This window comes from Leucopleurus acutus, assembly GCF_964270905.1.
Source record: "Leucopleurus acutus genome assembly, chromosome: 19".
Lineage (NCBI taxonomy): Eukaryota > Metazoa > Chordata > Mammalia > Artiodactyla > Delphinidae > Leucopleurus > Leucopleurus acutus.
The window spans coordinates 59,731,566-59,752,053 of NC_139161.1; the positions used below are offsets into that span (position 1 = coordinate 59,731,566).

At 62.7% G+C, this 20,488-nt stretch overlaps 1 protein-coding gene across 1 annotated transcript; it reads right to left on the minus strand.

Annotated features, from left to right (window-relative positions):
• Positions 1-997: 997 nt before the first annotated feature.
• Positions 998-20,430, minus strand: DRC3 (dynein regulatory complex subunit 3; the record flags this gene model as incomplete). The annotated part of the gene is made up of 12 exons (XM_082860590.1): positions 998-1,132; positions 1,306-1,437; positions 4,277-4,400; positions 5,452-5,522; positions 7,157-7,288; positions 8,084-8,266; positions 9,259-9,363; positions 9,910-10,029; positions 12,521-12,667; positions 15,186-15,352; positions 17,611-17,727; positions 20,274-20,430. The coding sequence occupies 12 exons, from the start codon at positions 20,428-20,430 to the stop codon at positions 1,019-1,021; spliced, it is 1,569 nt and encodes a 522-aa protein (XP_082716716.1). The 3' UTR covers positions 998-1,018.
• Positions 20,431-20,488: the final 58 nt, after the last annotated feature.

Here is a 20,488-nt window from a genome sequence, read left to right on the forward strand (position 1 = left end):
AACTGAGTCCCTCTTGGTCCGAGCCATCTGTTTCTGCTTGTTTGTTCCTACTGTTTTAGCAAAAATGATTTACTCTTAAAAATAGAAAGTAGGGTTTCCCTGGTGGCGCAGTGGTTACGAATCCGCCTGCCAATGCAGGGGACATGGGTTCGAGCCCTGGTCCGGGAAGATCCCACATGCCACGGAGCAACTAAGCCCGTGTGCCACAACTACTGAGTCTACGCTCTAGAGCCCGCGAGCCACAACTACTGAGCCCTCGCACCTAGAGCCCATGCTCCGCAACAAGAGAAGCCATGGCAATGAGAAGCCCACGCACCACAACAAAGAGTAGCCCTGCTCGCCACAACTAGAGAAAGCCCGCGCACAGCAACAAAGACCCAACACAGCCAAAAAAATATATAAATAAATTTTAAAATATATATTTTAAAAAACAAAGTAAACGGTGTTCGTTGTTTCTGGGATAAAAGCCTGGGCGAGGCCACCTGATGTGCGCGTGACCTGCTCAGGGATCCCAAGGTCCTCCTAACAGGGCCACTCACAGGGCTCCAGACTGCAGGTGGGGTCTCTGGGTGCCTGGGCCAAGGTCAGGGAGCAGGAAGAGTGTGTGAGTTTGGGGCACAAAGGCCTCGGAGCTGCCAGGCCTTGCTCTCCCCCATTCCGGGGGCACTGGCCAGCTCCCCGCAGGCCCCCACCTCGCACCCTGAGTGTGCTCGCCAGGGGTACTGTCACATCCCCACCTCACGGGTGACGCCCAGCTGTGCTCTCAGCTGTGGAGGGTCCTTGGGTTCCTGCAGCCTCTGCCAAGGTGGGCTGGCTGGGCCCCCAGGCTGTGCTGGGAGCTGTACCTGGGGAAGGGTCTGCCCTGGGCCCCGCGGAGGGGCGGCCGAGAGCCTAGGAGTCGCTCTCAGCAGATGCCAACTGCCCAGACGCGGACACAGAGGATGGATAAAGGTAACCAAAGTCCTTTATTTCTCTACCTGTGAAGTTCGGGTGTCGGGGGGAGGGCTGGGCCGCAGCCCTAGTCCAGGAGGTCGCTGTACTCCAGGCTGTCCAGCTCGCTCTGCACATGGTCGACGTACTGGTTGATCTCCTTCATGCGCCTGCGGTTCCTCATGATCTCGTCCTTGTGAATCTGTGGAGCATACGGCGGCTGGCCCAGTCAGGCGGGATCCTGAGCCTGCCTTCCTGACTCCGTTCCTCCCTGCTCCAGCCCTGCATGTGTGTCTGGTGTGCGCGTCTGCCCCAGGGCGGGCCTCCAGCGTGGGCTCCTGCTGCCGGGAGACGCCTGCCCTCAGCTGCGTTCACCTTGTCCACCAGGTGTGCGCGCCAGGAGTTGACCCTGGTCACCAGCTCGTCCTCCCGATTGTCGATCTTCAGGAGGTGGATGTCGTGTGAGGCCCCGACCGCGTTAACGATCGTGTCTTTGTCAACGAAGAGCTGGGGAGCAAGGAAGCGCAGGTGAGGGCCTGGACCCGCACGAGCACAGAGGCGATGGAGCCAGAGGGGACGGGCCCAGCTCCCTGCAGGCGGAGGCCGTGCCCAGCCCGCATGCTGCTTCCTCCGCCCGTCTCAGACGACCACGCCGTCGGCCTGGTGGCACCAGTGCCCGGAAGGGGCCCTCGGGCAGCAGGGCAGTGCTTGGGGGGAGCATGCCCTCCCCAAGAGAAGGCAGGGCAGCCCTGGCCACCTCGCCAGGCGTCTCCAGTCTAACTTGCCTGAAACCTGCCTGTCGAGTGGGCAGCACGAGGCCGGCCGAGGGGCACAGGGCTCCACTGACGACAGAAGGTCCCACAAACCGATGGGACTCTGCTGCCCCTCACGTCAACCCAGTCGGACCTGGGGTCCCACCTGGGCTCCTGCCTTGTTCCCACCCGCTTCCCCGCCGTGGATGACGCTGTGGGACGTGGGCCCCGCCAGGCCCGGCTGGTTCCAGGTGTTCACACGTGAACTGGCCACGTGCGCCCAGCACAGCTGCGGGTCCACATGGTCACTTCCCAGCGCGGGGAGGCCGTCACTGGCGGCTGCTTCAGCTTTAAGCAGAGGCGCTTCATGTCGCCAACGACGGCGAGGGACCTGAAAGCTCTGTGTTGTAGAGAGGGCACGGGCAGGTGTGTACACGTGGGTTTTTTCTCTCCTTCGGGAGTGGTTAACCTAATGGTCTCCAGAATACAGTCTATGGATCTTGAAATGTTAGTGTCTCTGCAAAAAGAGTGTTCTGAGACCCTGTTACTAATACGCTCGCTGATGGTTAGAAACAGAAACCAGACTTTTATCGCCGAGGGCCTCATCTGAAAGCCCCTGTCCTGCCCGTGTCCACCACCCACACGCTCCCTGTCATCTCTGAGCCTCGGTTTCCTCGCCTGTGAAAGGGAACCACACTGGCACCTATGTCACTGTGTCGGCTTGGAGATTAAAAGGGCAAATACACGTGCAGAGCTGCTCAGGCAGCTGGCCCTCGGGAGGCCCTCGGTCCCTGGCAGCTCCTTGTGGTGATTCCGCTCTAGTCAGGGCTTGCTACCCCACGTTTTGCTGCTTAAGCGTAAGGAGACGGTGTAGCATCTCCTGCTACAGGTGTTCCTAAAGGACGGAGCTGATGGGCCCGCAGAGGGAGGGGTGTCCAGCGGGCTCTGCCGGCTGCCCCGTGAGGCCTCCAGGGTGGCACCCGATACCAGTGCCGCCCGGGAGCCCAAGGCAGCCCCTTAGCCCAGAGGCAGAGCCCCATTACCCTGGGGCCTGGGGCCAAGGGCAGACCCAGAACGCCCACTTTGCAGTGAGGGCTCAGTGCCCGGGCTCGGCATCTCAGACTAAGGTTTGAATCCAGACTCATCCTCACAAGACGAGGTGTCCTCACAACACATCCTGGGTGTTTACCGAACTTCTCTGAGACCCTGTCTCCCCAGCTTTCCCATCTGTAGACTGGGTGGGAATGCCACTTTCAGGGGTCCTTTGGTGAGTTAACTAAGCCCATGCGAGCCCCACCCAGTCAGCAGCCTGAGTGTCCCAGGGCGCGGGAACAGGTGTCAGATGGCGCCGGGCACAGCCACCCTGGAAGCACCCGCCCAGGCTGCTCACCTCCCGTTGACTTCGGGGCCTCCTTTTCTGCATGTCCCAGTCCTGCGAGAGGTGTCACAGACCCCGGAGCCTTGCGTCAAAAACTCCACGACCGCTAGGTGGTCTGTCAGGCGGCTCCAGGGTGGGCTCTTGGGGTCAGCCTTCAGGCTCGGGAAGGTGACCTCTCCCTGTGTCTGGGTGTTTGAGGAGGCCCTGCCACCTTTCCACTGCCCTGGCGACTGTCTCGGCCCCTGACAGGCTGCGGAGTCGGAACTGCTGGTCCCTGCCTGCAGGACTCCCCCAGCACCTGACAGCGGGCGTGGTGAACCCGGCACCCCGGGTGGGGTCTGACAGCGGTGGGGAAGAGGCCACTCCTGCCTTCCCCGGGGGGCCTGTATGTAGTGTGAAGAGTAACCTAAGCAAGTCGATGCAAACACAATAGCTTGGAACCGTGACGGCGGCTCTGACAAGGATGAACGGCTGTGACGGAGAGACAGTGGGCCTTTGGGAAGGTGATGGGGGCCTCTCCAAGGAGCTGGGTGTGAGCTGAGATCTGAAACATGGGGAGGAGCCGGGTGCACGGAGGCCTGGGGGAAGGGTGTGTCGGGGCGGGGCTCGGCGGAGACCTTGCTCCAGGACTCACTAGGGGGAAGGAGTCCCTGGTCTCTGGCTGCTGCGTGGAGAAGAGCGGTAAGGCCAGGGTCCCGCAAAGGGCGGTGGTAGCTTGCCTTGGTGGAATGCGGAGGAGGAGAGAGGTGAGGGGGGCAGTGAATGGTGAAAGAAGGAAAGTGGGTGCCCTTCGCAGAGACACAGCCCACCTGTTGCCGGCCCCCAGCGCAGGAGACCTGGAGCCCCGCGAGCGGGCAGAGACCCCAGCAGTGCTTCCCGCCATAGAGACTCGGGGCTGAGACGACCTTCCGGGGAAATCTCGGACCTCAACCTCTATTTGTCGCTGCCTCTCTTAGAAGGTGCCAGAAGCCCCACAGAAATGAGCTTTGGGAAAGCCACCTCTCGGTAAGTTGAAAGCACTGAATTATCACAAGCTCCTCTGTAGCTGGGCTGCACTGGGTGCCCACCAGCTGCCTTTCTTGCCCATCTCGCCTGCCCACCGCCCCTCTTGCAGATGAGGAGACTGAGGCTCTGGCAGGTTTTTCAGGCTTTACGGGGGCTGTGGGGCTGCGAATGCCTGGCGCAGGGGCCGCCCCGCCCCCGCCCCCGCGCTCACCGCACGCACGGCGTCCGGCAGGTCCTCGTCCAGCTCGCCCTTGACTATCTTCTCCCGGGTGCTGATGGCGATCTCCAGGAGCTTCTCGTGGTGGTGGTTCTCCAGGTCCCGGCACTGAGCCATCGTGCAGCGCGAGTTAAGCCAAGGCCGGGCTGGAGCAGGCCGGGTGCGCCGTCCCCTGCGCTGGGCCCCGTGGAGCCCCGCCGTCAGGGCCCTCCGACTCGCCCGCCACGCACCCCCTCGGGGTCCCTCCTGGCCCGCTCCTCTCCAGCCCTTTCTCCCTGCTGCGGCAGCCGGAGTCCCACCCGCCCCTGCTGTGCTGGCGGCTCTCACACTCTGTGGTGACCTAAAGGCCTCCTCTTGGAACCTCCTCTCCCCATCCTCTGGGCCTTTGCACAGGCTGCCTCCTGAGCCTGCCTGGGACGCCCTCCCCACCGTTCCAGCCCGTCCCTCTGGCCCACCCTCAGGCCCTCACTGAGTGGACCCTCCAGGGAGCTTATATAGCCCTGTCACCCAGCAGGACCGTGGGCCCAGGAGGGCAGGACTGGGGGGACTTCTGGGGTGGACTTCAGGGGCCAGAGTTCAGGTGGCAAAAGGTCAGGCGTGCCCCCAGTGTTGGTTCCTGACCTGACATTTAACCCATCTCCTGATAGATGATGTATTTGTCAGTGGCTTCAGCATAGAGGTCGCCCCACCCCCAGGGCATGTGCACCTGCAGTGGGGGGGCGGGGAGGGTGGATCTGGGGGTGTGGTCTCCTGGTGAAGTCACTCATTAGAGAACAGATGGGCCACGACTTGTGCCGCAAGCGGTGGCCTGCAGAGCCACCCAGTGGGCATCCAGACTTCTACTCTAATAAGGCCCCTTTGTGCTGAGGGTCAGGAGGTATTCCTCGAACATTCCAAGTGGTTGGCAAATCTCCATCCTTTGAAGGTGGGCTTTTTTCCTTGGTGGCAGTGGGAGGGGGCAGGCATGTGACCCCACAGGGAGCCACCTGTAAGGGACCCCACTTAGTTGCATCCTGCTTAGCTGTAAAGAAGCTGTGCCCCTCTGTGCCTTTTGTTTAAAATGCAGGCGCCTCCCCCCAGCCCCCTGCAGGCGGGGAGCGGTGGTGCGAGCCCTGAGAGCCCCGCGGCCCGCAGCGCCTCCCCGCAGAGGGCCATCAAGGAAAGGATATAGGCTTTGGACGTTTTCGACAAAGAGTCCAACCAAGTCGATGATGTTCCTTTCAAACATGTTAATAGTCTCCTGGAAATGATAAAGAACGTGCATATTCAGACATGAACTCCAGCGAACTGCACCAGAGCAGAAGTTCTCCTTACCACTCAGCGGGCAGTGACCGCAGACCTGGAGGGTGAAGACCAACCACCTGACCTTCCCCAGGTGGCGCTGTGAGCCGACCCTGCCCCTCTCCCGACGACTGCCCCCAGCCGTCACCCTCCAGCCACTTTGCCTCGGTCACCCCCCAGGGCTTTAGTGTGACACCTTCTCCAGGCCTTTGCCTGTGCTGGTCTCTCTGCCAGGAGCCCCCCACCAACAGGCACACACAGAGCTCACCCCGTCCTTGGGGTTCTCGGTGGCATCTGCCTCCGCCACCTCCAGAGAAACGGGAGGGTCGCCAGGAGCCAGGCTGCCTGCCAGCTCCACTACGGGGTGTAACTCGAAACGTTGTTAACTTCCCTGGGCCTCAACTTCCCACCTATGAAATGGGTTCCCTTCGCACAGTATGTGTCTCACGAGGTTGTGGTGAAGCAGAAACGGGTTTCTTCACACAAAATGCTTTGCAAGGTGCCTGGCAGAGAGGAAACCCTCGGGAATGCCAGCTGTTACCCCAGGCCTCTCACCTGCAAGTCTCCCGCCTCCCTCCCTGAGGGCACCCCTGTATTGCTGCATCTAGTGCTGAGCAAGGCGCCCGGGCCTCACCCAGAGGCCCTGGGGAGGGCTGCTACCCACTGAGCCCACAGGGTGGGTCACGCCCCTGACCTACTCTAGACTCCAGGGGCTGCAGGGTGGGCCGACGGCACAGGGAATGCACCTGAATCCGAGGGCTATCTATAGACTGAGCTAATTACACATTTTTCAAATGTGTGTAAACCCTCTTGTAATGAAAAAAAATCGGGCCACTGGAAAGTGCGGCTCCAAAAAATCGGGCCACTGGAAAGTGCGGCTCCACTTAGTAGCCTTTTGGCGGCTAGTAAGTCACGCACAGGCTCTGGTGAATTGCGAGATGCTGACAAGGGGGTCCTCCCGGTCGGAAAGGCTGGGGGCCGCTGCCTGAGCTTCCCGATGCCCCAGAGATGTGGGGAGCGAGCGTCTGCTCTGTGATGTGCTGGGAACCTGGACGAGGCAGGCATCGGGGAGGCGCTGGCGGGGGCGGGCCACGGCAGCAGGCGGGAGGTTCTGTTGGTCACTGCTCTGCAGGCCCCAGCCTCCGCCGCAAGCTGCCTGGTAAACAAATGCGCAGGTCGGTCTGGCCGCCCCGGGTTTCACTTTCACGTAGCAGCACTCCGTTAGGCTTCTCGCTCGCCCTGAGATGCAGCGACTACAGGCTGCAGTGCCGGGAGCCTTCGTTCTATCCCGGAGTGGGGTGTGAAGAGCAGGGTGCATTTTGTTTCTCGACAGCTCCTTGGGTCTAATAAAGGACTCTCCCTGCCGCGGTTCTGCACTCTTCCTAGATGGGGAGACTGTTCCAGAAGAACGAGCTCACCTCTCATGCTGCACAAGGGCCACCTGTCATCTCAACGACTGAAAAGCACCAGAAGCACAGAAAGCTTTCGTGTGACCCGCCGAGTAGCTCCCGGGAAGGTGTTCCCTCGCCAGGTTCTTGCACAGGAACCAGGCAGGGCCGTCGCGTCACCTGTGTTCCCTGGGCCCCACCTCACCTCCAGCTGCTCCACCAGCTGCATCTCCAGCGTCATGAGCACGTTGACCAGCTCGGTGATGTCCTCGCTGTGCTCCGCCATCTTTATCTCGAAGTTGGTCAGTTCAGACTCGTCTCGGATGGAGCTTAAAGTCTGGAAACAAAACCTGTGCTTTAGGAATCCACAATTAAGAGTAATTCCTGAAGTGACAGGCGGCAGTTTGGTTTTGTGGGTCGGAACTTGGATTATGGGGTCGGACTGCCCAAGTCCGAGCGTCAGCTCCACCCCCTCCACGGCGGAGGCTGTCAGAGCAGAGGCTCCACCAGCTGGTGAGTTATTAGGCGTGGAAGGAGCGATGGCTTCAGAGTCACGTGGACCTGAACTGGGACCCGACTGGGTCACCGTGGGACCTCGAGTGACTCCCGTCTCCTCGGGTGCAGGGGCAGAGAGCCTGAGCTTCACGAAGCCTGGGGATGGGGCGCTGTCTGTGAGGCCCTGGCTCACCATGGGCTGACTCCCAGCCCAGCGGGGCTCTGCGGGGGAGGTTGGAACACAAGGTGGGCCCTGTCTTGGGGGAAGCCAGCTGGACCCCCGCAGCACCCCGTGTGCAAGTAGCTGTCAGGTCCGTCTGCAATGAGAGGTGCTCGTGGGCTGGAGAGCGCGGGGGTCCGAGCCGCACCCAGTACCAGCTGTTCACTGACAAGGGACCTGGAGGCTTGGCCGGCAGACGCAGTGTCAGCGGAGTGACCAGGCGTCACTGGGGGGCAAAGGGTATTTGTGGTCATGGCCACCCCATCTGGAGGAAGATCAGGCCCCTTGCCGGTATCAAGCCTGACCTGAAAGCAAGCGGCTTGCCCCGTGCGGTCTCGGGTCGTCAGAGGCAGAGGGGCTGGGCCTCTGGCGGGTGGGCACCTGGAGGAGGGGGGAGGGGCTGGGGGCGGGGCCTACCAGCAGGTGCTTCTCCTCGAACTTGGCGATCTCATGCTTGCCCTGCTCCTGCTTTTCCTGGATGGCCTCCTGGACACACCCCATGAAGGTGTCGAGCTCCGCCTTCCGCTTCTCCTGCTGCTTCATGCCGAACTTGAAGATGTTCAGGCAGATGACGACGAACTTGTCCTTGTAGGTGAGTGGCCGTTAAGGAAGCTCACGGCTGCCTGGGGGGCGCACATGGGGTGGAAGCAGCTGCCGTAGCAGAGCTGCAGTTGGGATTTGGAGTATGAATCGGTGGTTGGGCATCTCCAGCCTCAGCCTGAGGGATTCAGGGAGGGTCCTGCGTGGTGGGGGTGGGGCGACAGAGGAGAGACCCCCCCGGGGGACCTAAGGGGGTCAGGAACCCGGAGAAGGGGGAGCAGCCAGGGAGCTGAGCAGTGTGTGTTTTTGTCTCTGGGGCCCTGTTGTCCAGGCCGTCTTTGTTGCTCGGCGGCCACAGGTGCACAGGGAGGCTGCGGAGGTCAGGGGACCGCAGGCTCGGGGCAGAGAGCCCCAGGTTCAAGGCCTGGCCCTGCAGCTGCTTCTATGGCCTCCTCGCTGCTCTGGGCTGAGGGTCCCACATCTGCAGCGCCTGCCACACGAGGGGCGCTGAGGTGCTGAGGTCAGGCGGGGCTGCAGCCTAGGGCCGGGCTGGGTGGAGAGCTGACCCCGCGCACTCTGCTGAGCGGTGGGTGTTCAGGGGCAGGTTTCTCTCTGTGACTCGCGGCCCCTGCGTCCCTCAGCCACGGTGACAAGTGCCCATCACATCATCTGGGGGATGGGATGCAGGCTCAGCCCACAGCTCCTAACTGCACAGCCTGGATAATTCACCCTCTCCAAGCTCAGCTTCCCCAGCTATGAGAAGGCAGTTGGGGTCCAGTATAGCACCCACCCCATGGGGTGGTTGAAACAGTTTTAAATGCTGCATGCAAAGCACACAGCAGGAGCCCACAAACAAGGTAATGAGGGTCAGAGTCACAGACACGGTCAGCCAGCCTCCATCTCTGCCAGCCTGGGCCCTGCTGACCAGATACCCGTGTGTCCCTGCGCTCACAGCCAACCTGGTTCTCGAGGCCCTGGGTGGAAAGGGAGCCCCCCGGACTCCCACGCCCAGGCCCTGGGGGCGGCCGTGACCCGGAAGGGTATGTCTGCACGAGCTCGCCCACGCCGGGCAGGTAGGACAGCTGGCTACCCTCCACGTCCTCGGCGTACATGCTGTCAAACAGGAAGGGGCCGTTCAGGTGCTCCACGAAGGCCGCCTGCGGTCAGAGACACGGTGGGCTCCCTGGGCAGGGCCCTGCGCTGGGCACCGGGGCCAAGGTCGCCCGGCCCTTGGGAAGGCAGGCTGGGGAAGGGCACGCGATGGGCCCGGCACAGGCGGGGGTCCAGAGGCAGAAAACTGAAGGGTGCCCAGCTCAGTCCGGCCGGAGGAGAGGCACCACGGGGAGGAATGAGCTTTTCTGGCTGCCCCCCTACCCCCACCACCCCACCCCCGCCGCCAGGAACCAGCCAGGGGCCTTAAGGACAGGGGCTGCTCTGAGAGATGGTTCTGGCACAGAGTCCCCGGCCCTTGTGCTGGAGGGGCGCCTGGGGGCCGTGGGATGAGGAGGGGCAGGTCCGCGTGCTGCCCTGACTGAGGTTCTGGCAGCCCAGCAGCCCTGGGCACCAGCTATTCTCAATCAAAGGACAGGCTCTGGGGGCCTGGGCCCTGCTGACCTTCATGGCACTGGCCCATGACCGGTGGCGGCAGCATCCTGGGGCGGGGGCGGGGCGGGGCGGGGCAGGTCCTCCCACCGGTCTCCTACCTTGTGCCCCTCCAGCTCCTCCCACCGGGCCTGCTCTTCCTCCAGCTGGGCCTGCATCAGGCTCTCCTGGTGCTTCAGCTCGTCCACGCTGCACTGGTGCTTCATCTCTGCCAGCTCTTTCTGTTGGAGGATCGGGAAGTGGCATCGTCACCAGGGTCGTGGGGTCCCTCCTAGCTGCTGGCCTCTGCCGTGCTGTGGCCTCTCCAGCGTGGGCGGGGATCCCCTCCCCGCAGCCCTTGCCAAGTATTCTGAGCCTCAGGGAAATCAGTGGGGGAAGCAGCACGAGCAGGCCGAGGGTCCGTGGGACATCCCTGGGGTGGAGGCGCCCAGCGAAGACTCGGCCGCTCCCCCAGGCCTCCCTGACCAGGCTCTGGCCCTCTTGTAGGGCTGCACAAGGGAGAGGTGCAGTGGGTGCCCGAGCCACAGGCCTGGGCACGAGGTCTCAGCCCTCGGCTCTGGGCCCTGCCCCCTCCGGTCCTCCTCCACCCGTCCTGCGTATCCCCCTGCCTGCACTGGGGGCTGCTGGAGCCCCAGGTGACATCACCTGTGCTAAGGCTTCAGGTACAAGCACCGCCGACTCTCTGTGCTCCAGTATCTGCTCCCCCCACCCCCGCCCCCTCCTCTCTCTCAGGACCGTGGCCTGCACGCCCTGCCCTCTCCCTCTTATGCTGTAAGCCCCATGCCAGCTTCCAGGTCCCTGAATGCTCATCACATCATGAACTCTGCTGAAAACCACAGGGTTCTTCTCCACAGGCCTCCGTCTCAGCAGGACAAGCCCTGAACCCCAGCGTCTCCCTCCTGCCTGTCTCCCCCCCCAACACAGAAAGCCCCCCAAGCTCACAGCCCTCACCCATTCGTGTGCTCTGCTGGGACTGTCCACCGTTCCTCAGGGCTGCGCCAGCCTTCAGGCCCAATGGAAATGGGGAGGCACCGCAAGAGCCTGCCCTCAGCCCTGGTCGGCCTCGGCTGGGCCCGGCTGTCCTGCTGCCCGAGCCTGGCAGCACCAGCAGGTGAGAGGCTTGGGGCTGGCCTGGGGGCAGGCAGCAGCAAAAACGGGGGTTCCCGGTGCCCCTGCTTTGCGGGGCTCTGCTCTTACAACCTTTCCCTCATTACTGATCTTGGTGCTGGGCGGCCTGCCCCCTGTGGAATCTTCTGGGGAAGAGGAGAAACTGGCTGGGGAGGGGCTCGGGAACCGTGCGGTGTCCGGCTGTGCATGGTTTTTTGTTTTTTGGGGTTTTAAAAAATATTTATTGTATTTATTTGGTTGTGCTGGCTCCTTAATTGCAGTACGTGTGCTCCTTAGTTGTGGCATGCAAACTCTTGGTGGCGACATGCACGTGGGAGCTAGTTCCCTGACCCGGGATCGAACCTGGGCCCCCTGCATTGGGAGCTCGGAGTCTTAACCACTGTGCCACCAGGGAAATCCCTGTGCACACTCTTATGATGAGTGAAATACACCCCAGCAGCTCTTCAGCTATTCCAAGCATTTGAGCCCACGCTGCCTTTCAAATTATTGTCTAAATGCAAAAAGTAAGACTTGAGCGTCTTGGGACTTCCCTGGTGGTCCAGCGGTTAAGACTCTGCGCTCCCACTGCAGGGGACCCGGGCTCGATCCCTGGTCAGGGAACTAGATCCCACGTGCCGCAGCTAAGACCCGGAGCAGCCAAAAAAAGTAAATAAATATTAAAAAAAAAAAAAAAAAAGACTTGAGAGTCTTGGAACTCAAGATTTCAGATTCTTGTCCTGTTCTGGGACAAGAGAAGGCCATGGTCGGAGGAGGGGCAACTCTCTGGGCACCCCGACTCCGGCTGTTCTCCGTGGACCCCCCAGGAAGACACCCGTGAGTGGAGGGCTCCACGCTTGGCAGGCGGTGTGGCAGCCAGGACGGCAGCGTCAGCACCGAGACCCGGGGCCCAGCCGCCCTCCCTGCTTCCACTGGGCTCTCCCTGAGCCCCACATCACCTCAGGCCCCACCCAGGCACAGGCTCCTTTCTCCCAGGAAGGGCACCAGCTCCCAGGGAGAAGGGTGGGCAGGTCCCTGTCCCCCACTGCCCACGCTCAGCACGCAGGGATATCCCGGTCCTGCCGCCAAAGGCCTTGTGTCGGGCGGGGTTCTTTTCTCCAGGGGGCAAAGCACCCACAAACGTCATGCTGCAAAGGACGGGAAGCTCACAGCAGGGGAGTAGGATAGAGGCAGGGGCGGTCAGGCCAGGCCGGGCAGTGCACTGGGGAGGGGGGCTTCCTCCCGGCCCTGCTGCCAGACCGCCGGGCCCAGCTCCCCGCTCAGCACCCCGGCCGCGGGGGGCCTCTCTCTGGGGCCGGTGCCCTCGGCTCAGAGGGCGCTACCGTGAGCTGTCGTGGCATGGAGGCGAGTCCTGACTCTGCCCTGAGCTGCTGACCCCGCTAATCGCCTACCCTCACTTGGTCCCCCGACTTGTTCACCCAGAAAAGCAGACGGCGGCCTCGAGGTGGGAGGTGGCACGACAGTGACGGGGGCAGTAAAGGCACCGCGAGGAGGGCCGCCCTGCGCTCCTCCTGTGGACGCGCCCCTCCCCAGACGCCGGGGCCTGCACGCTGACCCGCGGAGCTGGACGCACGAGGGCCACGCTACCATGTGGTCGTCGATGCGCTGGAAGTCCAGGTACACCAGGTCGGGGAGGTAGGCACAGATGAACGTCCTGTAGTCCTCGGCCTCGGCGACTGGGTTCCCCGAGAGGCTGAGCGTCCGCAGGTCCTTGAACCGCCGCAGGTAGATGATCTGGGGGAGAGGGGGGTCGCCTGGGTCCTCTCTCCGTCCTCTGCCCGCACTGGGCGGAGCCACGAGGGAGGAGCCATGGGCTTTGCCCAGGACCCGTGGACCTGGGTCCCCATCTCCTCTTCTTAAGGTGGGTGCAGGGACGTGGTGCATAGGTGTTGAGAGGACCAAATGCCACACGCTGTGAGGGCCTCCACCTGCTCCCGTAATGCCCTGGCTGTGCCCATCGCTGCTGCTCTCAGAACGGGCGGCCTTTTCCAACTGTAAAGTGCTGTGCAAGGCCCAGCGCTCCTAAATTCAACGGAACCTGATTTACAGTTGGCCTGGACCAACTGGGTGGCAGCTAGTGGGATGTCCACTGGCGGCCGTTTATTCTTCCTATTGTTAGTAACCGGGGGAAAGTCAGCGAGATGCCCGTACCTCATCTGACCGCAACTCGTGTGCTTTCCTGAAGGAGCGTCTTTGTCATTTGTTTATTTGTTCAACAAAGATCACTAAGCACCTACCAGGCCTCAGGTACATGCCAGGCCTTAGGGACACAGTGGGAACAAAGCCCTTATAGCAGGAGCTGGCACTGTAAGGCAGGGGACAAGAATGTTTTAAAAGTAAGTAGAATCATTGCTGTTTGGTGTAAGTGCTAGAAGAACTCAAAGGGGGAGGGGGTGGAGAAGGGGCCTTAGGGACCATGACGGGGGGGTTTCAGTTAGGATTGAGGCCTCTGAGGCCTGAGGGAGCAGCCAGGGAAGAGCAGGGGCCAGTGCATTCCCAGAAGCAAAACCAGCACAAGCAAAGGCCCTGAGGCAGGAAAGAGCGTCCTGTACCAGGCACTCAGCAAGGCCAGGGGAGGGAACGGAGCGTCCACAGCAGGGCGTGGCATGGCCTGAGAGCCAGTGTCCCCTCCACGCCCAGGCCTGGACCTGCGTCCATTAGACTCTGCAGTGTCCGAGGGGCAGCAAGCCAGAGGGGATCTGCTCGCTGTGGCCCTGGGTACTGGACAGACCCAGGCAGGAACAGCTCAAGACACTCAGAAAGGTTTTCACAAGCAAGATTTGGGGCTATTGGGTGTGCCCTTAATCTGAAAATTCCTGAATAAGCATCATTTCCTGCAGAGCTCTCCTGTGCCCGGTCCTGTAGCAGCCGCTTAGCCCTAACTGACTCAGCCCTCACACCGGCCTGCCCCGCAGGCCACCGCTGTCCCGTACAGGTGGGCACGCGGGCCCCGGGTGCTGAGTCCCTGGCCCAAGGCCAGGCGGCCAGGAGCCCGTTAAACCTCAGCTCTCCACTTACACCTCCCTCAGCTGTCCTGTGTGCCCCCGCCCCGCAGGGCAGAGGGCAGCTGAGCAATCAGGTCTTGAACACTGGCAAGAGGTGGGCTGGGTTTACCACCTCCCAGGGGCGTGCAGGGCAAACCTCCCAGACCACACGGCCTCCGGGGTCCGGCCCTCAAACACAGGTGAGCAGCCGGCACCTGACCCGCCCCAGGCCTTTCACCTAAACCGCCTGGCCCGCCCGCCCCTCTGGGCTTGGTCGGGTGGCTGAGGGCGCGTCACACCGAGGGGCACCGTGGGAGAGATTTCTCCTGCTCTCTGTCCTGCTAGCTGTGGACGAGGAAGACTGCGGCCTGGACTGCTGGGTCACAGCCACAAGGAGCATCAGCCCAGGGCGACGCTAAGGCCGGCTGAGCCGAGAGGTGGGTCGGCCCCTCCACGCAGCCCCCTGCTCCGGCCTCGGCCGTGGCTGTGATGGACGCGGCTGCAGCGCCCATCTCTCCCCTGCTCTCCGAGCCCCACCTGCAGCGAGGCCGGGAGGGAGTTAATGCCGGGACGTGGCTCAGCCGCGGGGACAGGACTGGGGCTGGTGCTTGGGCCCCAGCACTCAGGCGTTCACTTCTGCACGCCCGCCCAGTGGCACGGAGCTCCCATCGCGCACGGCGGCAGTCTCTGTCACACACCTGCACGGTGGCTGTGGTTGCCCCGGGGTCACCCAGCTTCCTGAGGTCACCCCGTGGCACCCAGGGCCCTGCCCCGGCCCTGCTGCCAGCTCACGGAGTGTTGGCAGGGCGAGCGTCTCTGGTCTGCAGGCAAACCTCCATCCCTGCTACACTCATTCGTGCGGGGGTGAGGGGGTGGGTGTTCCTTCTGAAACGCAGGCCTGCCCTGGGCACACACGGCGTAGAGCCCCCCACGGCTCTCCTCTGCCGCTCTGGCTGCCTGGCCCTGGGCACCGCCCTGCACCCACACCCCGACCCTTCCAGTGACCTGGGGCTGTTGTTGGTCTCTGTCCCCAGTGAGCACGAGCCAGAGGCCCCACGGCCGAGGGGGCCCCACCCCAGCAAATGTCTGCTGAGTGCGGGGACAGGGAAGGAAAGATCCCACCGGGGCAGGGGCACAGACGGACCCGCACGTGGGCTCTCGTGGCCTAGGCTGGTGTGTGAACGTCATCCAGTCTGGAATTCTGGCCTTTCTGGGACAAGGGGAAGGTCGGAGGCTCAGCCTGTGGCCCCCCCGGCACCCTCGCTCACGTTCGTCATGTTGCCGATCTGGTTGTTGCCCAGCGACAGCACCTGCAGCTTGACCAGCGCGTCCAGCGAGTCGATCTTGGAGATCCGGTTGTTGAACAGGCTCAGGTCCTCCAGGTTCACCAGCGTGTCCAGCCCCTCGATGGCCTCAATGTTGTTGAAGGACAGGTCTGGAGAACGGCTCCGGGTTAGGGTGACTGTCCTGAATCCAACCCCCCCCGCCCCCCGGCTCTGCTGCCACCTTCCCGGCCCCAGACTCGGGCGAAGGCTCGCGTCTGTGCGGCCCTCGTTCTGGGATGGAAGCTCCCTGGTGGGTCGGGGCAGCGCACCTTGGGGTGGGGGAGACCCGCGCGGGCCGGGCTTCCCCAAACTCCAGGCCCAGCCCCGGCTGAGACCTCAGGAGCCCCTCTAGCCCAAGTTTCTCATCTTTGGGAATAAAACTGCTTTTCTGCCACCACGGGTTTGGGGGTTTGGTTGGGGTTGGTGTCCTTGAACACCGTTGGCCCAGAGGCCCAAACTGGGAACTTTTCAAGAGCTTCAGCTAAAGCCCTCAGTGTAAAGGGGACTCAGGAAGTCGGTTTGGCCTCCCTGGCACCTCAGGGGACACTCACCCGGGACACTCTCCCTACGCCAGGCCCTCCCTGGGCGTTTCCTCGTTTGTCATCGCCTGCATCTTAGGGCTGAGGGAGCCGAGATTCAAAGGGGCCTGGTGGTCACGTGCTCACGATCAAGTGCACGTAAGGAAGGTCGGGTGCAGGGGGCGGAGGGAACGCACAGAACCGGCTAGCACGCTGGCAGAGCGGGACCTGAACTGGGTCAGCCTGCTTCCTTTCGCTCCTGCAGCCGGGCTCTGCTCTTTGCAGGCGAGCTGGTAAACGTTTAACAAGGGGGTGGGCGCGGGCAGCCCTGCTCTGTAGCTCTTGCTGACTTCGGTGGTGTAAGTGCTCCCACTGTGGCCAATTTCAAGCTACCAACAGGACTGGCCTGACTGTAAAGCTGGGACAAGATGTGGACAGTCAGCTTCTGGGGGCAGTGCCAGCCGGCTCCCGCTCGCCCCCGGCGCTGGGGCAGCTGACCAGGCCACCAGCCGGGCCTGTGCTGGCAGGTGGGGGCAGCGCATGTGGCTGGACAAAGGCAGGCTTCTGACTCTCTGAGGGGCACCTGACCTCTTGCCAGAACTTTCCCCTCCGGCTCTCTCGCCGCCCCCCCCCCCAGAACACTGGGCATCACAGGGGCATCTCACAGGGACCGGTGACCCTTGTTTTATGTCTGCGAGACTGCAGGGCCTGGGAGCTCTTGCCTAAAAGCAGGTTCTTCAGAGGGGGTGAGGCTCAGGGTCTAGGCTGACCCGTCACCTCTCCTCCTCCAGCTCCTGGTGGTGCAGGTGGGCCGCCGAGCCCGGGACTCAGCATTAATGGGTGCTGGGCTGCCAGGAGGGCTTGTCTGGGTGAGACCTGGGCCCGGCAGTCAGGAGACCTGGCTCTGGGCTGCTCTGCTGCCGGTACGTGCAGCTCCAAGTCCACCAGCCCCTCAGCCTCTGCACCCGTGAGATGCACTGTAATCCTGCCCCGGGGGGGGGTTGCTGTGGTCTGGCGGCCGTCCTCACAACCACAGCTGCGTGTCCTGCAAGCTGGGAGGGGCCTCGATGCCTCAGGCTGCCTGTATTGGGAAGCAGCCTGACAGGACGGAGGGGACGTGGCTTTGGGATCAGACAGGCGTGGGTCTCGTCCCAGCTCTGCTGCGTCTTGGTCACAGAGCTCTGGGCGGTGCCCCGGCCTCTGGAGCCCCTAGGGTGACTGGGAGGGCCAAAGAAGCCCTCTCAGTTGTCTCGGGAGCTCCCAGCTGGCCCCACCCCTAGTTAGGTGCCCACTGCCAGACGTGAGGGTGCTGCCCGAGGCCAGCAGGTGGACGCAGTTCGGCAAAGCCCCTGCTGCCTTGGCAGTGAGGGCTGGACCCCTGGAGTCAGGCGAGCCCCCTGCTCGCTGTGACCTCAGTTTGCTCCCGTCTACAGTGGGGTCGCTGTGTGGTTAGAAGGCCTCACACGGAAAGCGCACGGGCCGTGCCTAGCACGTAGAAAGTGCTCAGCGCACGCTAGCATGGGGATGGTTAGTTCTGGTTTGATCTGGGCCCCCCAAATAGCAGGGGCCTCAGTTATCTGTCACCCTGAGTCTAGAGTACCTAGACGGAGTCCAGGCTGCTGCCATGAGCCCTCCCGGACTGGGAGGTTTGACAGCTGGGGCAGATGTTCTGCCCTGTGGTGTCCAAGCACATACGTGCTGAGCTTTGCCCAGCGCAGGCCCAGGCTTCCTTGTTCCCAGCAGATGGAGCTCCTGCTGCACCGGGGCCGCCATGGGGCTGGCAGGGAAGTTTACCTGGGGGGCAGCCTCGGGAGGCGTCACTGGGGGCTGGGGGACGTGCGGGGGCTCACCCAGCCAGACCAGGTGTGTGAGGTTCTCCAGGCCCTCGATCTTCTCGATGATGTTGTTGTCCAGCTGCAGCTTCCGCAGGTTCTCAAACTGCCAGAGGTTGTCGATGCGGAGGATATCTGAAACGATGTTGGACACACTTTGGCTGGTTCTGGCCCGGGTCAGGGTTAGGGTATAGTTCCAGGGTCTTGGGGGCCGGATGACTGATGCTGACCGTGGGAGAGGCCCCAGAGCCCCGCTGCCTTCCCCGGAGCGCAGGGAGCCCTGGAGGTGTGGGCCCAGCTCCGCGGAGCTCGGGGTCCCTGTTGGTGCTGCCGTCCGGGGCCACCACAGGGCCGGGTGGAGCAGGGTGGAGCGGGGCAGGCCCTCCAGGGCGGGAACTCACAGGGCTCCCCCTCGGAACACCTGGGCTCAGGACACAGGGCACGGGCAGGGCCCCCCAGGGTGACAAATAGAACTGAGGCTGCAGGGGTGGCCAGTCAACTAGTGGAGCCGTTTGGAGGGTGCTCTGGCCACATGGACGGAAATAGTTAATGTCTGTGCCCACTGACCCTGCAGTGTCTCTACCTGGAATCACACTGTGCCAGTGCCCGAGGATGAGGCCCCGAATGTCCATATACGGGGAGGGGATGAATCGCCCCACAGAGGCAGATCCTGACGTCACTCAAGTGCCTGACCCCACGGCCGCTGAAGACCACCCCCCTGGTCAGGCAGCCGACCCATCCCCTTGCTCCTGAGCCAGGCGGAGCTTGGTCTCTGTCTCGGCTGCCAGGAGCTCTGAGTAATGCTTAGTGTGACAAGCACACACTGTGTGTGTAAAACTCTAGAGGCCTGACCTTGTCCCCGGTTCTCTTAGAAACCACAGAGAGCTGTTGTTTACATGCCCCTTTTTCTACGTTTGCTTCTATAATGATTCCCAAAACATAAAGTTAGAGTATGCCCGTTAAAAGAACTGAAATAATATAGAAGTGAAAGGAGTAGAAAAAAAAAAAGAAAAAAGCCCTTAATAGCCACACATTCGGGGCAGCCGTTTCAACATTTATTCAGACAGGCAGGCACCCCTCCCAGCTGCCCACCCCAAGCTGGGTCTCAGTGGGGGGTGGTGGGCAGCATTTCTCTGACCCAGGGCCCTGCCCCTCCCGGTCCCCAGGGCTGCCTGGGATGGAGTTTGTCCCCAGCTCTGTGGTCACATTTCCTGGAATGACACCAGCCCCACCTGTGCTTCTGGGGCAAGGCCCAGCCCTGCCTCTGGATCTCCTGGTCTGGATTTTCCTTCTCTGGCCCTGGCCTTAGACCGATGGCCTTGGCTGTGATTGACCGTGCAGACACCAGCCCTGGGCGGCTCCCCCACTCCTGGGCGCCCTGCCTGGCGCACCTGTATGCTGGCTCTGCTCTAGGCCTCAGCAGTTCACGTGGAAAAGCCCGAACGACACGAAAGAGCCAGATGTATCTGACAGCATGACAGGGCTGCCCAAAAAGCCCATTCAATCTTCCACACAGACACGGGATCTGCCTCTGCTGCCACTGGCTTGGTGCAGCCTGTTGTCACGGCTCCCTGTCCCTCCTCTGCTCAGGACCTCCCTGGGCTCCTGCCTCACTCACTCAGAGCCAGATGCCGCCTTTCGGCCCCCGAGGCTGATGCTAGCTGATCCCTGCCTGACCACACTGCACCCCACTCCCCTTCTCTCCTCTCTTGCCTCTACTTCTCTCAACAGCACACGTGTCCCCCTCCCTCGAAGGTCAGCTCCACGAGTCCCTGGTGCGCAGAGCAGCGCCCTGCACGGGACAGGCATCCGCTACGTAGTGGGGGAGGGGCAGCAGGAGGTCTGAAGACCACTCCGCCTCCCCTTTAGCCCTTTCCCGCCAGAGCCTCAGGGCCCTCCCTGCTCTGGGCGGCCTGCGGGCTCCATGAGGCCGGGCCGGGCCTGCCGTGCGCACCACATCCCAGGGCTGACTCAGTAGCCCCTCGTGGTCACTGAGTGACCCGGCAGGCCAGCGTGGAGGCCCAGGACACAGCAGGAGCGTGAATCAGCCCGGTCCCTCTGCTGTGACCGGCCTGCGCCGGACATGAGGGGTCACGGGACCCCCGCCCACCCATCCTGCTTCCTCACCTATACCCTCCGCCCGACTCGCGGGCCTCCTTTAGTGAGCTGGGCACTGGGCCTGTGCTGTCTGGTCTCGTCTTCCCAGCCAGCGCCTGAGACACGGATTCCGGTCACCCCGGTTCACAGGTGGGGTGCTGAGGTCCTGCCTGATCCCAAGCCACATCTCCCCCCAGGCTGTCCTGCGACCTGGAGGAGACCCCCCCTTCTGTTTCCAGTCCCTCCTCTGAAGCTGCTCCCCCAGCACATGGCCCTCCCCCGACCCCGCACCTTCCTGGCCACGTGGACCACCCTCTTAGGTCCCCCCCACCTTTGGGGACCAGCGTGGCCTCTGGGGGTCACTTAAGACTTGGAACGGGAGGATGTTACCTCGCTTTGTTCTTACTCAGAATTGGGAGTGTTGTGGCTGTTCAAGTGCTACCCACACTTGGTATCAGGCTCTAAAACCGCCCGTGCTGGTACCGCACCTTCTGACCCAGGCAGCCCGAATGCGACCGCGGGCCGTGGCCCACGCATGGAATCGGGGAGCCCTGCGCCTGCCCCGCCCCACCCAGGATACGCACTCTGGAAGTCCAGCTGCAGGGACAGGACGTCCTTGAAGAGGATGCCCTCCTGCTTGGCCAGCTGCCCAGCCTCGTCTCGCGGGCCCTGCTCCCCAACGGCCAGCTTGAGCATCTCATCATCCATCACCCTGGGCTCCACGTCGCACAGCCGGTTCATCCTCCCTGGAAAACACCACGTCCCTCGCCCTGGCCGCTGCTCCTGCCTCCCTTTGAGG